The 15275-nt window shown below is 34.2% G+C and overlaps 1 protein-coding gene across 4 annotated transcripts in view; it reads left to right on the top strand.

Moving 5' to 3' along the window:
- Nucleotides 1-15275, top strand: part of prkcaa (protein kinase C, alpha, a) — a 177822-nt gene that overhangs the window by 126379 nt on the left and 36168 nt on the right. For 2 of the 4 annotated variants that reach the window (XR_012407341.1, XM_021476862.3), the window contains exons 6-11: nucleotides 2912-3068; nucleotides 4962-5096; nucleotides 5408-5501; nucleotides 7480-7506; nucleotides 10300-10440; nucleotides 14016-14189. Coding sequence is in view for 2 of the 4 variants with exons in the window: in XM_021476862.3 (XP_021332537.1) it covers nucleotides 2912-3068; nucleotides 4962-5096; nucleotides 5408-5501; nucleotides 7480-7506; nucleotides 10300-10440; nucleotides 14016-14189 (728 nt within the window). In the remaining 2 variants the exon portion in view is untranslated. 4 annotated transcript variants of the gene reach the window in all.

A 15275-nucleotide genomic window follows, 5' to 3' on the forward strand; every position in this document is an offset into this window, starting at 1 on the left:
CTGCTTATACTATGGTTAGCACAGGTAAAGGCACTGTTCAGATGTTCTGTTTGAACACAATTGTTTCTTTTTGGATGATATGCGTAAGATAGTCCTACACAGAGAAGCAGTTTGTTTTGTTTTGACTCGATGTTTCACAGTTGTAGGAATTGAAATTACTGAAATGATTACCATAGTGAAATGCCTCCGTAATGCAGTCAAAACTTGCCTGAAACTACTTTACCTGTGTGGTTCCATGACAAAAATTGCACAGTTTAGAATGTTCATCGGCAGGGGTTGACATTAACTTATTTGATCATAGGCCACTGTGGCTAGTAGGTTTCCAACATTACTAGCCACTCACCATTTTCACTAGCCCCACATTTGTTGTTTGGAAAATATATTTTATATGCATAAATTTGACATTGACATGCTAAAATTACTTGATTTAGATATTGTATTATGTCCACATGCCTCCTCTTTCATATCACTTTTTGTGTGTGTTGTGTATGAGCTTGCCCAATGTGCATGAGCATATGGGTTGTGTTGCATTGCAATTAGTTCTTATTTCGCATGAATTTTCAGGGCTCAATAAAAGGATTTACCAAATTTATCTCTGACCACAGCAAAAATATATAATTATTTCATAGCCACACATTTTGAATGTGTCAAAACAAGCATTATATAGCTGCATACATGTACTTTTTATTCAACAAAACTTTTCTTTTTTAAAAATTGGACATTTAAAAAGATTTGTCATGTATCTAATATGCACAATAATCTGTCCTGGCAAAAGGTCTCAGGTTATCAGTTAACTATACATGAATGGGGAGTTAATCTTATATTAAATCATTTATTGTAGGCAATAAGCATATTATTGTAAAAAAAATAAAAAATAAATAAACCATATTAACAAAAGTAAAAATAACTGTAGGCAAAAGAAAGCAGGAAAAAAAAACGTGTTTGATAATGAAAGGATGGTCACGCACACACAGTTAATGTTAGGCCTGTTTAAAATCTGTTTAAAGAAAATTTTTAACGAACGCAGTGACTGCTGCTGCTTACAAAAGGATAAATTTTTTTAAAAATCTTGAGCTCTTGAAAGCAGGACTGTGAGTGCACGATCATCACTTTTTTTTTGTTCAGTCTATTTCAAAGAGAACCAATCGTATTAGTTGCATTTCCTCTGGGCACGGTTGCTTCTCGCAAGTAAACGGGAGCACGCACACTATTTAGCAGTTGCGCACATCACACCGCCTGTGCGCGCGAGTGATCATCCTCTTATTCAGTATTTACCTGCTTTCTTTTGCTTGCGCAAACAGTTGTTTTTGTCAATCATGCTGCATCTCGATTCTAGGATCACATTTGCACAAATATTGAGCCATCTTTGTTGTCGAACCCTGCTTTTAAGAAAACTACAAATTAAAAATGATTTCCAACCAGCCAATGTGACTAGTGGGAGCAGCTGTCTAACCTGCCACAGCTGAAATCTACCCACATTTGGCGGGTGTCAAGCCCTATTCATTAGCCAATCAGAATCAAGCAAACAACAGCCCCACTTTTTTGTACATGGTCCTCACTTTGTAAATATTGCACAAGCACTTTCATATATATGTATACTGTAAGAAGCCCTACTCGTTCTTTTAAAAGCTCATAATTCTGTAAAATGTCACTGTGATCTAGCATCAAGATTTGTCATCACTGGAATCCATATACTGTACATTTAGCCATATTGTATGCTTTTATGTTCTGTCTCATTAGTGTCTCTTTAAAGTGCTTTTAAAGAGCTATGACATATTTACTCTTAGTGGAAGATAAATATGCCAGTAATGCATATTTTTCTTAAAGTGGTGGCCCATGAGAATAACTTTTTTTTTTTATCTGGATGTGGACTCCAATTATTGTCCCCTTGAGAGTTTCAACATTTGAAAACCAAATTTGAGAGAGCATTTGCATGCTCTCTCCTACTACAGACATACCTGCTCCTTTTTTCTGAATTTCCCTGGAACCATCCATAAGTTGTGGGTATTTATTTTTCATCCACATTCACTTTTACACATTTGGCTGAGTTGTACCAGACAAGTGATTGAATTTCAGTCTGGCCATGATTTTTTTGTTATGGCCAATTAAATTGAAGTTGAATGACGCATACTGAGAAATAAGGATAACACCTTTACATTCTGTCAGTACTTATATAATGTCAATAACTGTTTTCTAATAACAGAATGAATGCATGTAAATAAAAACATATAGACGTGGGGTAATGTAAGTGCATGGCGCCTCCTACCAGTCTAACTTAGATAATTCAGGCATTGCGGTTGTCAATGGTGGCATTTGCATTTACTGAGAAATTGTGTGTTCGATTTGTAGTCTGTCACAGAATAAAGTTCCTCTGCAGATCTTTTACTGTTGAATTCTTTGTTTTTAATATACATATCTTTTTTTATTATGCCTTTTGCATTTAATTGTATTGTCATAGATGTTAGTGGCATACCACATGTTTGCATATGCCTTTTGAGTAGACATATTTAGATATTCAAAGTTTAACCTTTCCTTGTTGACTTATCTACTGTGTGTGTTTGTGTGTGTGTGCTTGTGTGTGTGTGTGTGTCTAAACTGTTATGAAATCTATTCAAGTTTGCAATCATTTAACAGATAACATCAATTACCTATATGGATTTCTCCTCTGACAGGTTGAGCCTGATCTAAGTGTTTTCTATGTACCCTCATTGTGATACTTACTGCTGTTGATTACATTCATAGTCAGTTTATATTGCATAACACATAATTATATATATACATAACGTTGCATAAGTTGTTTGTGTTATGTCACAGTTTACATTATCCTGCTCTTTTGTTTTTTTCTTTTTTTATTTAGTTCTTTATTCATGATCTGATTTTTTCTCTCATATGGCATGTTGCTCTGTTACAGTTGGTGAAGGCAAGAACTTGATTCCGATGGACCCAAATGGATTGTCTGATCCATATGTAAAACTCAAGTTGATTCCAGACCCTAAAAATGAGACTAAACAGAAAACAAAAACCATTCGCTCCTCCCTGAATCCAACTTGGAACGAAACGTTTACATTGTGAGTCCCATTATGTTATATCCTGTTACTCAAGATTTGATGTAAATGATCATTATATTATTTATTGATGCTTAACTCATTGATAATTTATGTTATCAGTTGTTTAAGATATGCTACTCTATACACGTTTACTGTAGAGTGTAGACTGTGCTGGGTATAGATAAAATAACTAGTAGTACTGATAGTGTAAAATGCCAGCAGCTAGCTCTCTGCAACTCTCACATGGTTGCCCACTGAAGCTAAGCAGGGTAGTAACTGGACGGGAGACGCTAGGTGGCTGCCAGAAGTGGTGTTAGTGAGACCAGTAGGAGGTGCTCAACCTGCAGTTTGTGTGAGTCCTAACGCCCCAGTGTACACTGCTTAGTCAGTACCGTCAATCGGATGAGACATTAAAACCTTAAACCAGGGTCCTGACTCTCTGTGGTCGTTAAAAATGTATGTAAAAAAAAGGATGTAAAAAAAAAAAAAAAAAAGAGTAAAAAAAAAAGATTAGGGGTTTAACACTGGCATCCGAGAAGGGTGTGGCTGCAGAGTTGCACTTTCAGGCTTACCCACGCTTCCTATGCAAGTGATGTCATTTACAATCGACACCTGCACCTGTCACGTATAAAAATAATCACGCCAAATAAGCCGAAAGTTTCTAGTTCATTTGCGTTGCTAGTGATGACATTGTAAAATAATTCTAAGTACTTAAGTTGTATTCTATGACAGATCCCTGAAAAGCGGCAAACTATCATAACCATCAAGCTAAAACAAATTAGAATTTTAGCTTTTATTTTAAACATTTCAAGGAGTTGTAGTATTACAACTAACAGATATACCTTATGGACTTACAGCAATGATTGTTGAACGACTTGGGAAACTATTCTTTATTCAGCAGGTCCCAGGACGATAGCGATCAAGAATGTAAATGTCGATGCAGAAGATGTAGCAGGACAACGCAGGGCTCGTTTGCATGAAAGTCCTTAACCAAAAAATCCCTCAGTTTAAGGTTAAGGCGTGCTTAGTAAAAGTTAATTTGCAAGGAGAAAAAAAGTTAAAGACTCAAAGGACTGTAGATAAATCATTTAATAAAACCATTCAATAAATAAACTAACAGTTAATACATGTTGATAAGTTAGCAGGTCTGTGCAGGAGTGCATCCATATGAAAACCACTTGAAAATGAATGTAGGATAATGTTATCTTCAAAGAACTTTCTGAGCCCAGAGCTCTACATTCCATATATACAGATTAATGAAAGTTTAAAGCAATGCATTTGATTCTTTTGTACTTTGTCTTATTAAAAAGGAAAATCACTGACCATTCAGATAATCCTCTTTACCTTTTCTTCCATGTGTTCAAAATAATATGAATAGTTCGATCGTAGTAATGTAAGGCTCTGCTGGCTTCATTTCTGTCTGTTGCTGCATTCTCTCATTGTGTACGGGATTTGACTGTACTACAATCATTTTAGTTCAGCAATTTGCAAATGAACTAAACTAAAAAGTAACTCGAGTTACATTTAGAAAGTTACTCAGCCATTGTTAGTTAGTTTTTAAAAGTAACGCATTTCTTAGAAAAGTAATATTATTACGTGATTTACGTTACTGATGACTGATTTTTGAAAATGCTTTAATTCTAGGAAACAAAATACTGATTAAGCCAATCGTCCTGTCATCTCTATTGTAAAACATAAATATTATACTATTATATTTTATTAGAAAATTAAATTATGTAACCCACTAAATTTAAGATTCCTACATAATGTTCTATTCTATTTCTAAACTGTAATTATCAAAGAATATGTGCTGTGAATGCTTCTGTAGAATGACTTCCATGGAGCAGGTTTTTTCACATGTTCAAATCAGTGGTATATACAGCATGGCATAAATTATATGTTGTGATTTTCCAGTAAGCTGAAGCCAGCAGATAAGGACCGCCGACTGGCTGTGGAGGTATGGGACTGGGACAGAACCACCCGCAATGACTTCATGGGCTCAATGTCTTTTGGTGTGTCGGAGCTCATGAAGTCCCCAGTATGTGGCTGGTAAGAATGCATTCAATGCATTAGTTGAATATCAACAATTTAGGTTTTTAACTAAAAATCTTCTTGTTTAGTAGCTTTTTTATTTTAGGGTGAAATATCCTTTAAAGTTTTCTTGATTTATGTTCTGTCTGATATATTTTGTTATCTTTACCTCATAAAGATTTGTGTGATTTTTGAGTACTTCAACATTTAGTCATCGATTTAACGGAATATATTTTATGGCAGTAAACAGAACTGCAAGGATCTGAAATATTTTTAGTAAATACAATAAATGCTTACTAATTGTTTGCCATCTGTTAACTGCCATGCAGGTACAAAATGTTAAACCAGGAGGAGGGGGAGTACTATAATGTGCCCATTCCAGATGAAGATGACCCCGATACTGAACTCCGACAGAAATTTGAGGTGACTTTTTAATGCTCCTTATGTGCAATTTTATTTCAAGATTAGGAAAAAAAAAATCTGGGGTTGAACCAACAAGACTTTAAAATGACCGCTGTGACAATAAGCTCTTTTTAAATAAAGAATGAGAATGTAATTATTTTGTTTTCCCTTTTTCACTTTATTGATTAAAATTAGCAGTTTGGCAAATATCATCAATAAACTGTTAGACACTTAGGATTGGATTACTAAACAAAACAGTAAACATGTACTGTGAAACGCTATACTATTAAGAAAAACTTTACTGTATGTAACTCGGATTTTACATCTACTTAACAGGTTAAATCTGACCTATTAGAATCAGTGTTAGGGAAGGTAACTTGTATTTTTTAAAACAATATTGTTATTATACTTCTTCAAAAAAGTAACTAATTGTAAATATTATGTGCAGTACTTAAGGCAAATGCAAGTGTGTACATTTGAGGCTGCAGCTTAAACAAACCTTTCTGGATGGCATGAAAAAAAATCTCAACATTCTTTATCAATGAATTATTTGCACTTCACTTTTTTTATTCATTTTAAGGATGTTGAATCTGTTTTGTGCAAGTGAGATAATAAATACTTGTTCACATTTAAGCTGCAGTAGAACCTCAGTAAGTAATCGTGTTTATGCATCGTGTTTATGGTCTTTCTCAACATAGGGACAGGAGAGCTGTCAGTCAATAAATGAGAAAACAAAGTAAATGGTAAATGTTTTATTTTTTTAACTACCTGATTATTTTCTTGAAAATGAGAACTATTGTTTTACTAGTTACTTGAAAAAGTATTCTGATGACATATTTTGAGTAGCTAGCAGTTTTTTTTTTTTGTTTGTTTGTTTGTTCATATGTTTGTTTTGATTTTGCTATATTCTTCATACAATAGCTGACATATACTGATGGTTTTCACAAGCACATACATTATATACTGCCTTGGAGCTGTTCACGTCTTGGCCCATAAAACATTTATAGCCAGTTGCACACTTGATGTGGTGCTCAATACCATGTCAGACACATTTGATAATAAGAACTATGAGAGTTTTCTTGTTATTCCTTGTTTTGCCAGATGATGGCAGTGATAACTTTCCTTGTTATAACTTTCCCGTTTACACGACTGTAGATCAGATTGAAATCCCTCCATTGAATGTCATCCTTTGCTTAAGCAGCTAAACATAAGCTTTTAGTTGTGGGTTTTAGTGTTTATTTTTATTGTAGATTCTCATTTTTTTTGTAAGAGACTATATATATATATATATATATATATATATATATATATATATATATATATATATATATATATATATATATTCATAGAATCCATTCTTAATAATTAAGTATACAATAATTGAGCACCAACTCAAGGATTGTGTATAAAAATGAATATAAGACATTATAAATAACATCAGCAAATACCATAAACAATAAAATGTTTTATTACTTCCAAATGGTTTGAAATAGGATTTAACTGTCTCAATAAAAAAAAGAATATTCAGAACTATACTCATTATACATCACCATATATTTTCTGAGAAATAGACACACTTCAAATGTATCTTAAACCACATACAAATTTAGTTTATTGCTGTAGGTTCATGCGCTTCTTTCTTTTATTAATTTCCAAAAATTCAAAGGCAGCTGTTTATTATGAAACCCCTCTATCGTTTTAATCAGTTTGTTTGACAGAACTCCGACTGAAGAGAGTAAGATGTCATCAAAACAGTCGGCAGGTGAGAAACCCCCAATCAGAAGATAGTTCTTGAGTGTTGGCAAATGAGACGCCCATTAACCCAGGCTTTCTCACTTGTACCCATATACAGTACTGAATAGTTAGACTTTGTCCAAGATAAATGCCCTTTACCTTGGGTGGGAAGATTAGAGAAATATTATTTGTTCCTCTTCACTTATGTGGGTTGCATGTTTGCATGTACTGTATATCTTTGTTTATCACTGTCATATGGTTTCAGGATGAGACATTAGAGGACCTTGAGCAGGTGCGTGTCAGCAGCAGAGTGAAGTTATGTGTGTTGATTGGCTGGCTGGCTGGTTTTGTGTCCGGTTCATCTGCATCACTTCTGTTTTTTTATGAAATGGTCGCTACATTAATCTAGCTTCGTCTTGAAATACTTGAGAATGTGGAAAAATTCTTGCAAAAAAATTTGTTGTGTGCTTTCAGGGCAGAGACATAAATGTGTGCATAAATTGTTAACAATTTCTGAAAAAGGGGTGTTGTAGGCATATTACAGGTGGTTGTGTATTGAGTATACACAGTATGATCCACTGCTTGTTAATGCAAATATATAATGAGACAATGATGTAAATGTGATTTATTTGACATGGCATGGTTGTTGGTTCCAGATTGGCTGGTCTGAGCATTTCAGAAACTGCTGATTGTCTTGGATTTCCTTGCAAAACCTTATTTAGGTTTTTTAGAGAACAGTCTGAATATGAGAGCATATGCAGTGTGTGGCAGTTCTATGATACTAAAAACAACTTGATGATTCCAGATGTCCAAGGACCAAGATCTCTGAACATTTCCTATACCTTGTTGCATCAATGTCATGAAGTGTTAAAGGAATAGTTCACCCAAAAAATGAATATTCTGTCATCATTTATTCACAATTTACTCATTTCAAACCTTCACGAGTTTCTTCATTCTGCTGAACACAAAATAAGATATTTTGAAAAATGTTGGAAACCTGTAACTATTGACATCCATAGTATTTGTTTTTTTTCACTATTGTCAATAAGTCAATAAATACAGATTTTTTTCTTTCTTCAAAATCTTTTCTTTATTGTTAAACAAATGAAAGAAACTCATAAGCTTCGGAACCACTTGAGGGTGAGTAAATAGTGAGCACATTTTCATTTTTGGGGTGAACTATCCCTTTAAGCCAGTTCTGAAGAGACACTCCTGAAAAGGAGATTGCAAAACTAAATGTTTTTTTTTTTGTTTTGTTTTGTTTGTTAGTTTTTTCTGGTAAAATAGAAGTTTAAAAAAATAAAATGGGGTCTAACCTGCTTTTAGTCAGTTTTGCCTAATAAAGTGGCCAGTGAGAATATGATTGTACTTTTGACCATACACGTCTATGCACCTCAGGCAAACGTGCAACAAATTCTTATTTCTCAAAAAAAGAACAAATCATTACCTTTGACTGGTTAGAAGAAATTAAGGCTACATTTTATATCATATGTATCTAGCATCCATACCCCAAAGCCCTTGAGGGTCATATAGTACTATTCCTGCATTTTCAAAGGCAGGGAAACTGCTTGGATGAATGACCTGTCATATGACCTGCAGGGCTTTTCAGCACCCAGAGAGTGCATGATATAGAATACAGCCATGTTTTTATTGAAACAGTATGGAAGGTTCAGTTATTTCACTTTAAATGCAATGAAAATGACTAATTCTTTACCATAAAAATTAAATGACTGAACCCACACACTGAAACCTGAGAAAAAAATGATGATTTTGGCAGAAATCTTCTTAGAGGCTTTTCCATCTGAACTCTTCATTTTAAGTTGGACGTTCAAAGAGCAATATCTTTATCCTTATTAAATCCCGAATCACATACACTCACTGTGAGTATCAACACCTCAGGTTAGTGCCTTTGATGGACTGGGGTTTTACTCATTTGGTATGTCCCACAGTAGACACACTGTGCATTATGTTCATCGTAGCTACATAGTCTTAAAGTGCTCGCCTAAGCAATCTACATGTAGGCACCTAAACACTCCACTGTACCTGGTGTGCCAGCTTTTATTTTCTGTAATTCTTAAGCACAGAATTGAAGGACTGCTTAAAGCAATGAAGTTGACGACTATTTTCAACTTCAGAACGTGATTATAAAAGCCTTATAGAAGGACTTCAATTTTTTTCTCTGGTGTTCCTGCTTACTCTCATCTTAGATGTTCCAACCAATGTTTTCACTATCGCGTTCATAAACTTACTTGTCCAATAATGTTGGTATTGTGAATGCATGGGCTTTCTTGGGTTTGAGTGATTCACCAGCTTTGCCAGGGAATTAAGTCATTGGTAGGCTTATAATAGGGTAAAAAAAAAGTTTCTAACTATGTTACTGGCTTTATTTGGAGGTTTCATCTAAAGGAAAAAGAAAGAAATACAGTACTGTAGCTGAAATCAGATATTAAATAAAAGTCTATTGTGTGCTGATGTTATAGTTTGAGCTCAAGGCTGCCTAGTCTAGCTTGGCAGAGAATCTTGGCCCGTTGACTGACTTCTGCATGTTGCGATTGAGAGAATTTTATTCGGCTTAGAAAACTGCATGGACACTACCCAAAACTAAGCAGGAAGCGAACTTTTGAATCAAACTTATGTATGGTTTGTGTTTAAGGACACAGGCAGGAAATTTAAATGATGATACAAAGAGTGCATTGTGCTTTCTTTGGCTGCAACTCTAAAGATTGACAGACCTCAGTCTGGGTAGACTTCTGATAAATGTGATTTGACAGCTTGTCACAAAGAAATTAGTGAGTTGAAAATGTAGCCACATTAAAATGTATTGTTGAGACACCCTTATTTGTATTCAAACAATAGTAATAATAATAATAATAATTATTATTATTATTATTATTATTATTATGTAATCTATCCTGACTAAGGTCTATTCATGCCTTATATTTTTCAGAAAACATGTTCCAACTTCATTATCAGCACTTGCATATGGGTTTCCCAATGAATTATTACCATTTTTCAAGCATCTGAACTTTTCAGTTCCTTTTTTTTTTTTAGTTTGTTAATAAAATTATTGTTTGTCTGTGTGCAGATAGCCAAATTGGGTCCTCCCAAAAAAAACATTACCGCTTTGGATGACAGTGGGTCCAGCATAACTTCCAGCAATGTGGACAATGTCAGGCTCTCAGATTTTAATTTCCTGGCAGTACTTGGAAAAGGCAGCTTTGGAAAGGTGAGTTTCCATGTACTTACCAATTATTATAGTAATAATACTAACGACACACTGCTCTTTATTTACTGTTGATATAAATAAAGTTAAGTTCATAAAGTGCTGTTTGTCCTCTTTTAAACTCTTTATATTCTCATGGGAAAGCTAAATACAAAACGACATCGTTCTGTGTAAAAAACGTTTGCACTTCCAACCCCCACTGTTAAAACTTAGCTTAATTCTAGTTTATCACTCCTGAGTTCAATTTCTCTAGCCACACCCAGGCCTGATTACTGCCACACCTGTTCATAATCAAGAAATCTCTTAATTATGACTGCCTGACAAAGTGAATATACACATGTAGCGAAAGTAGCTTAGTTTATGAATATTAATAATCAATAACGAGTTATTATGAAATATTAACATTCAGGTTTAACCTTTGGTCAATTGGGTTAAACAAATATATAATTGTATCTGATCCCGCCACTCGGCCGAGCGGACTCTCAGATTATGAATATTAATTATCAACAATAACGAATTATTGTTAATCATTAATATTCTGCATTAACTTATTGTTAATTTGACCAAATAAATATACCCAGACCTCACCGCTCGTCTAAGCAGACTCCGTACGGGTATATTTATTTAGAAAGGGAATTCTTACTACTCCTTGTGAGGTAGCTTAATCATTCATAAGTTTTGATTAACTTAAATAGCAGCCGGTAGCAAAGGATCTATCATTTCAGTGACTCTTTCTGTGAGGCAAACAAAAACAATCCAATTCGGTTATAATAAGGTTTATTGACTAATCTAACACATATCAAACAAACGTAATCTGAGTATAGGAATATATTGGCATAACATATAACAGACAAACGTATACTAATTCTAAATTGGCTATAAACGGATATATGGAACATATAACAAAACAGAAAGAGACAGAAAAGCGAGGAAATACAGAAATTAGATACAGAATGACAATTTCGCTCAGTTCACCCACACATAACGAGAATCACCAGTTGATCATAAACACCTTAAAAAAAAGGGGCACAGCTTAAAACGCATATGAAAAATATACTTGCATTTACTCTCTCTCGTGTCGTGCAAGCTTTGGCTGATGCGCGGGGGACGTCAGAGATTCGGTAGGAGTTTGTGTGTCCGGTTCAGCTTGGTCCAAGTTGAATGGTCCCACAAGGCGCGAGATTAAACTGAGTTCAAAAGTCGGAAAACAAAGAAACGAGGACAGAAGAAGGTCCTCTGCGGAGAAGTTTACCGGAGGGTTTCTTTCTGATTCTGCCCAGATGTTGGGGTGGGGCAGAATGAGTTGTACCTGCGGGTCACGTGACGACCCGTTCAGCATTCTCGACCAATGATTTCAGGACAAAGTTTGAGCGCGAAATCCTCTCTTTGTCTCTAGGCTGTTCGTATGCAAATTTTGGGTCCTCCCGCAGCCTAAGGACGGTTTTTATCTCAGGGCATTAAAAAAATGCAGGCCGTGCACTTTATTATCATGCTCTATGCATCATGTGTTGTAAAATGTCCAGGGCATTCTATTGACACCAAACACTCTACAAGTACATCAACATTAAAAGTACATCAGCATAATTCCCATATCCTTACATCATTGATGCTTTTAAAAAGGCCTGAAAGTACGAATGTGTATAGTCTATATCAGAGATTGTACACATTACAAAAGTTAAATGTAATTAAACAAGAGATTTGGGTTCTAAATGTCTTTGTTTAATTTTTGAGGAAAGTCTTTTGTCTGTGAGTAGAACGCTGACTAAGGATGTTTTCTTATCTGCCATGTTCTTTTGAAGCTGGCAGAGAGTGGTTTAGAACGGTTCTGTGAAGTCTCCCAGACTCGTTAACATGTCACCAGGGATTTCTAAGCCAGACTTTTCGTCACCAAGTGATTTGAATTGTCCTGGAGATTAAACCCAGACCATTTTCATGAAATGTTAAATGGAGTGATTACCTTCAGAATGCAGGTTACAATATATGTTACCAGTTGTTACACACATATACATGTACCAAAACATTCTCAAAAGCTAGACATAATTTGTGAAAATACTCTGTGGACTGACAGAAGTTGAACACTGTATTTATAAAAATAAAAAAAAAGACTACCATGCCAACAGTCAAATGTGGTGGTGGTAGTGTAATGCTCTGGGGCTATTTTGATTCTTTAGGATCTCGAAAACTTGCTGGGATAAATGGGTCCATGAATGCTGCTGTTTAGCGAAATATCTAGAAGCAGAATTTCCGGTCATATGTTAGTGACCTCAAGCTAAACCAAACTTAGGTCGTGCAGCAAGACAATGATCCAAACCACACCAGCAAGTCCACTTATCAATGGCTGTAGAAAAACAAAATTAAGTCTTTGGAGTGGCCTAGTCTAGGTCCTGACCTGAATCCAATTAAGATGCTGTGGCATAACATTCAAAAAGAAAACCCACCAACAATTCTGCAAAGACAAGTGGGTCAAAATTCATCCGCAGCACTGTAACAGACTCATTGTAAGTTATTGAAAAAGCTTGATTGTAGTTGTTGCTGCTATGTGTGGCTTAACCGGTTATTAGGTTTAGAGGTTAAACACTTTTTCACATAGGGCCACGCTATGTACTTTCATTTCAAAAGTGCATGATGTGTAATAAAAAAAACTTTAAATTAAATTAATAAATTAGTTTGATGATCTGAAAGATAAAGAAGGTAAAAAAACAGTATTGAACATGTCACCATTTTTCTTTTATAATATGCTTAGACAAATCTACAGTTAAAGTCAGAATTAATAGCCACCCTGAATTATTAGCCCCAGTTTATTATTTTCACCAATTTCTGTTTAACAGAGAGAAGATATTTTTCAACACATTTCTAAATATAATAGTTTTAACCTCTCTAATAACTGATTTATTTTATCTTTGCCATGATGATAGTAAATAATATTTTACAAGATATTTTTTCAAGATACTTCTACAGCTTAAAGAGACATTTAAAGGGTTAACTAGGCAGGTTAGGGTCAAAAGGCAAGTTATTTTATAACAATGGTTTGTTCTCTAGACTATCAAAAAAAAAAAAATATATATATATATATATATATATATATATATATATATATATATATATATATATATATATATATATATATATATATATATAGCCATAAGGGGCTAGTAATTTTACCTTAAATTTTACCTACAGAAGAAAAAATATTATCAGACATACTGTGAAAATCTCCTCGCTTTTTAAACCTCATTAGGGAAATATAAAAAAAAATCAAGGGGTGTTAATGATTCTGACTTCAACTATATTTCTAATGGTGCTGTTTATTTGAACTTTTCACCAGATGTCGGTAACAACCGAGGTAATCCATACATACAATTAAATTAAACCCAGTTAGTTTAATAATTAAGTTATGAAGAATTCAGTGAAATGACAGGAGTAAAGTATTGTAATTACATGAGGAAAGAGAAGTACAATATATAGGTGGTACTGTGTATACGACCAAGTTTTTTTCGCCTCAGTGAAAAGTGTATGGTATTAGTTTGCTAAAGGTCCTCACTGCTGATAGTGTAAGTTTTTGTTGTCTGCTTACGCAGGTCATGCTGGCAGAGATGAAGTCTTCTGATGAACTATTTGCTATAAAAATCCTGAAGAAGGATGTGGTCATCCAGGATGACGATGTTGAATGCACCATGGTGGAGAAGCGAGTTCTGGCTCAGCAGGACAAGCCTCCATTCCTCACCCAGCTTCATTCCTGCTTCCAGACTGTGGTTAGAAACTCACACCATGAAAAATCATGCATAGACACTTTAATAATGTTTGATTGCATAGTCTATATAAAAAATGTGTATATATTATATATAGTCATTATTAGATATCAATCTTATTAGAAATTACTGAATTGTTTTCTTTGTGTTTAAAATAAACTTCTTGAATACATTTCAATTCTGACAAGCAAGGGCGGAAGAATCTAGCCAGCCACAACTGCCAGCTTTGAAAACAAACAGAAGCCTCTGTTAGACATCATTTTGGCTGCGGGCTAAATGGTAATCCCACTAATGGCACGGCATACCAAACATCCGCCTTTTAGCAAATCAGAATGCCTTAGAAGGATTGAATATGCATAATAATAAATACTAATATAAATAATGTTGATTTTTTTTATGGTAATGTGCTTTGGTATTGGAATCTATAGACATCATATAGTTGCAAGGATTTAGACAAAAGTCACCCATAGAATTTTAATGTACGAACGTCTTTGCATTTAATAAAACCAAGGATTTCTCCTCTGGTGTACAGTGTTAGCATAAAAAACATGGAAAGGCAAATACCACAGTCATGGAATGTACTGTTTATAAAATTTCCAAATATAGACACAAAAAAAAGATGGATTTACATCAAACGTACAGTATACACTGAATTGTAATACACACATTTAGTTTATGCATAGAACATATAAATAAATTGGAATAAATTTTTATTATTAATAAACGACAAAAAATATGTATAACCCTATCTAGAATTCAAACCAACAGTATAGTGTAACTTTATAATTGGAACGTGAAAAACACTAAATGAAATAGATGAGCAAACTGATCAAAAGAAAGCAAACAAAAACTCTTTTTTGACAATAGCGACCTCTTATGGTGAGGGGATTATACAGCTGTTGTTATCATAGAGGACAAAATTACATACGGCCAAGAACTAATCTTTTCTCTAGTGATGCCTTGCATTCATATTTACTATTAAAAGGCCAATAAAAGCATAAAAATACAATAACTTAAATGTTTAACATTATAAAATGTTTAATCATGCATGTACTTTTGTGAATTTAAATGATATTAATAAAGTTATTT

This window comes from Danio rerio, chromosome 6, assembly GCF_049306965.1.
Source record: "Danio rerio strain Tuebingen ecotype United States chromosome 6, GRCz12tu, whole genome shotgun sequence".
Taxonomy (NCBI): Eukaryota; Metazoa; Chordata; class Actinopteri; order Cypriniformes; family Danionidae; genus Danio; species Danio rerio.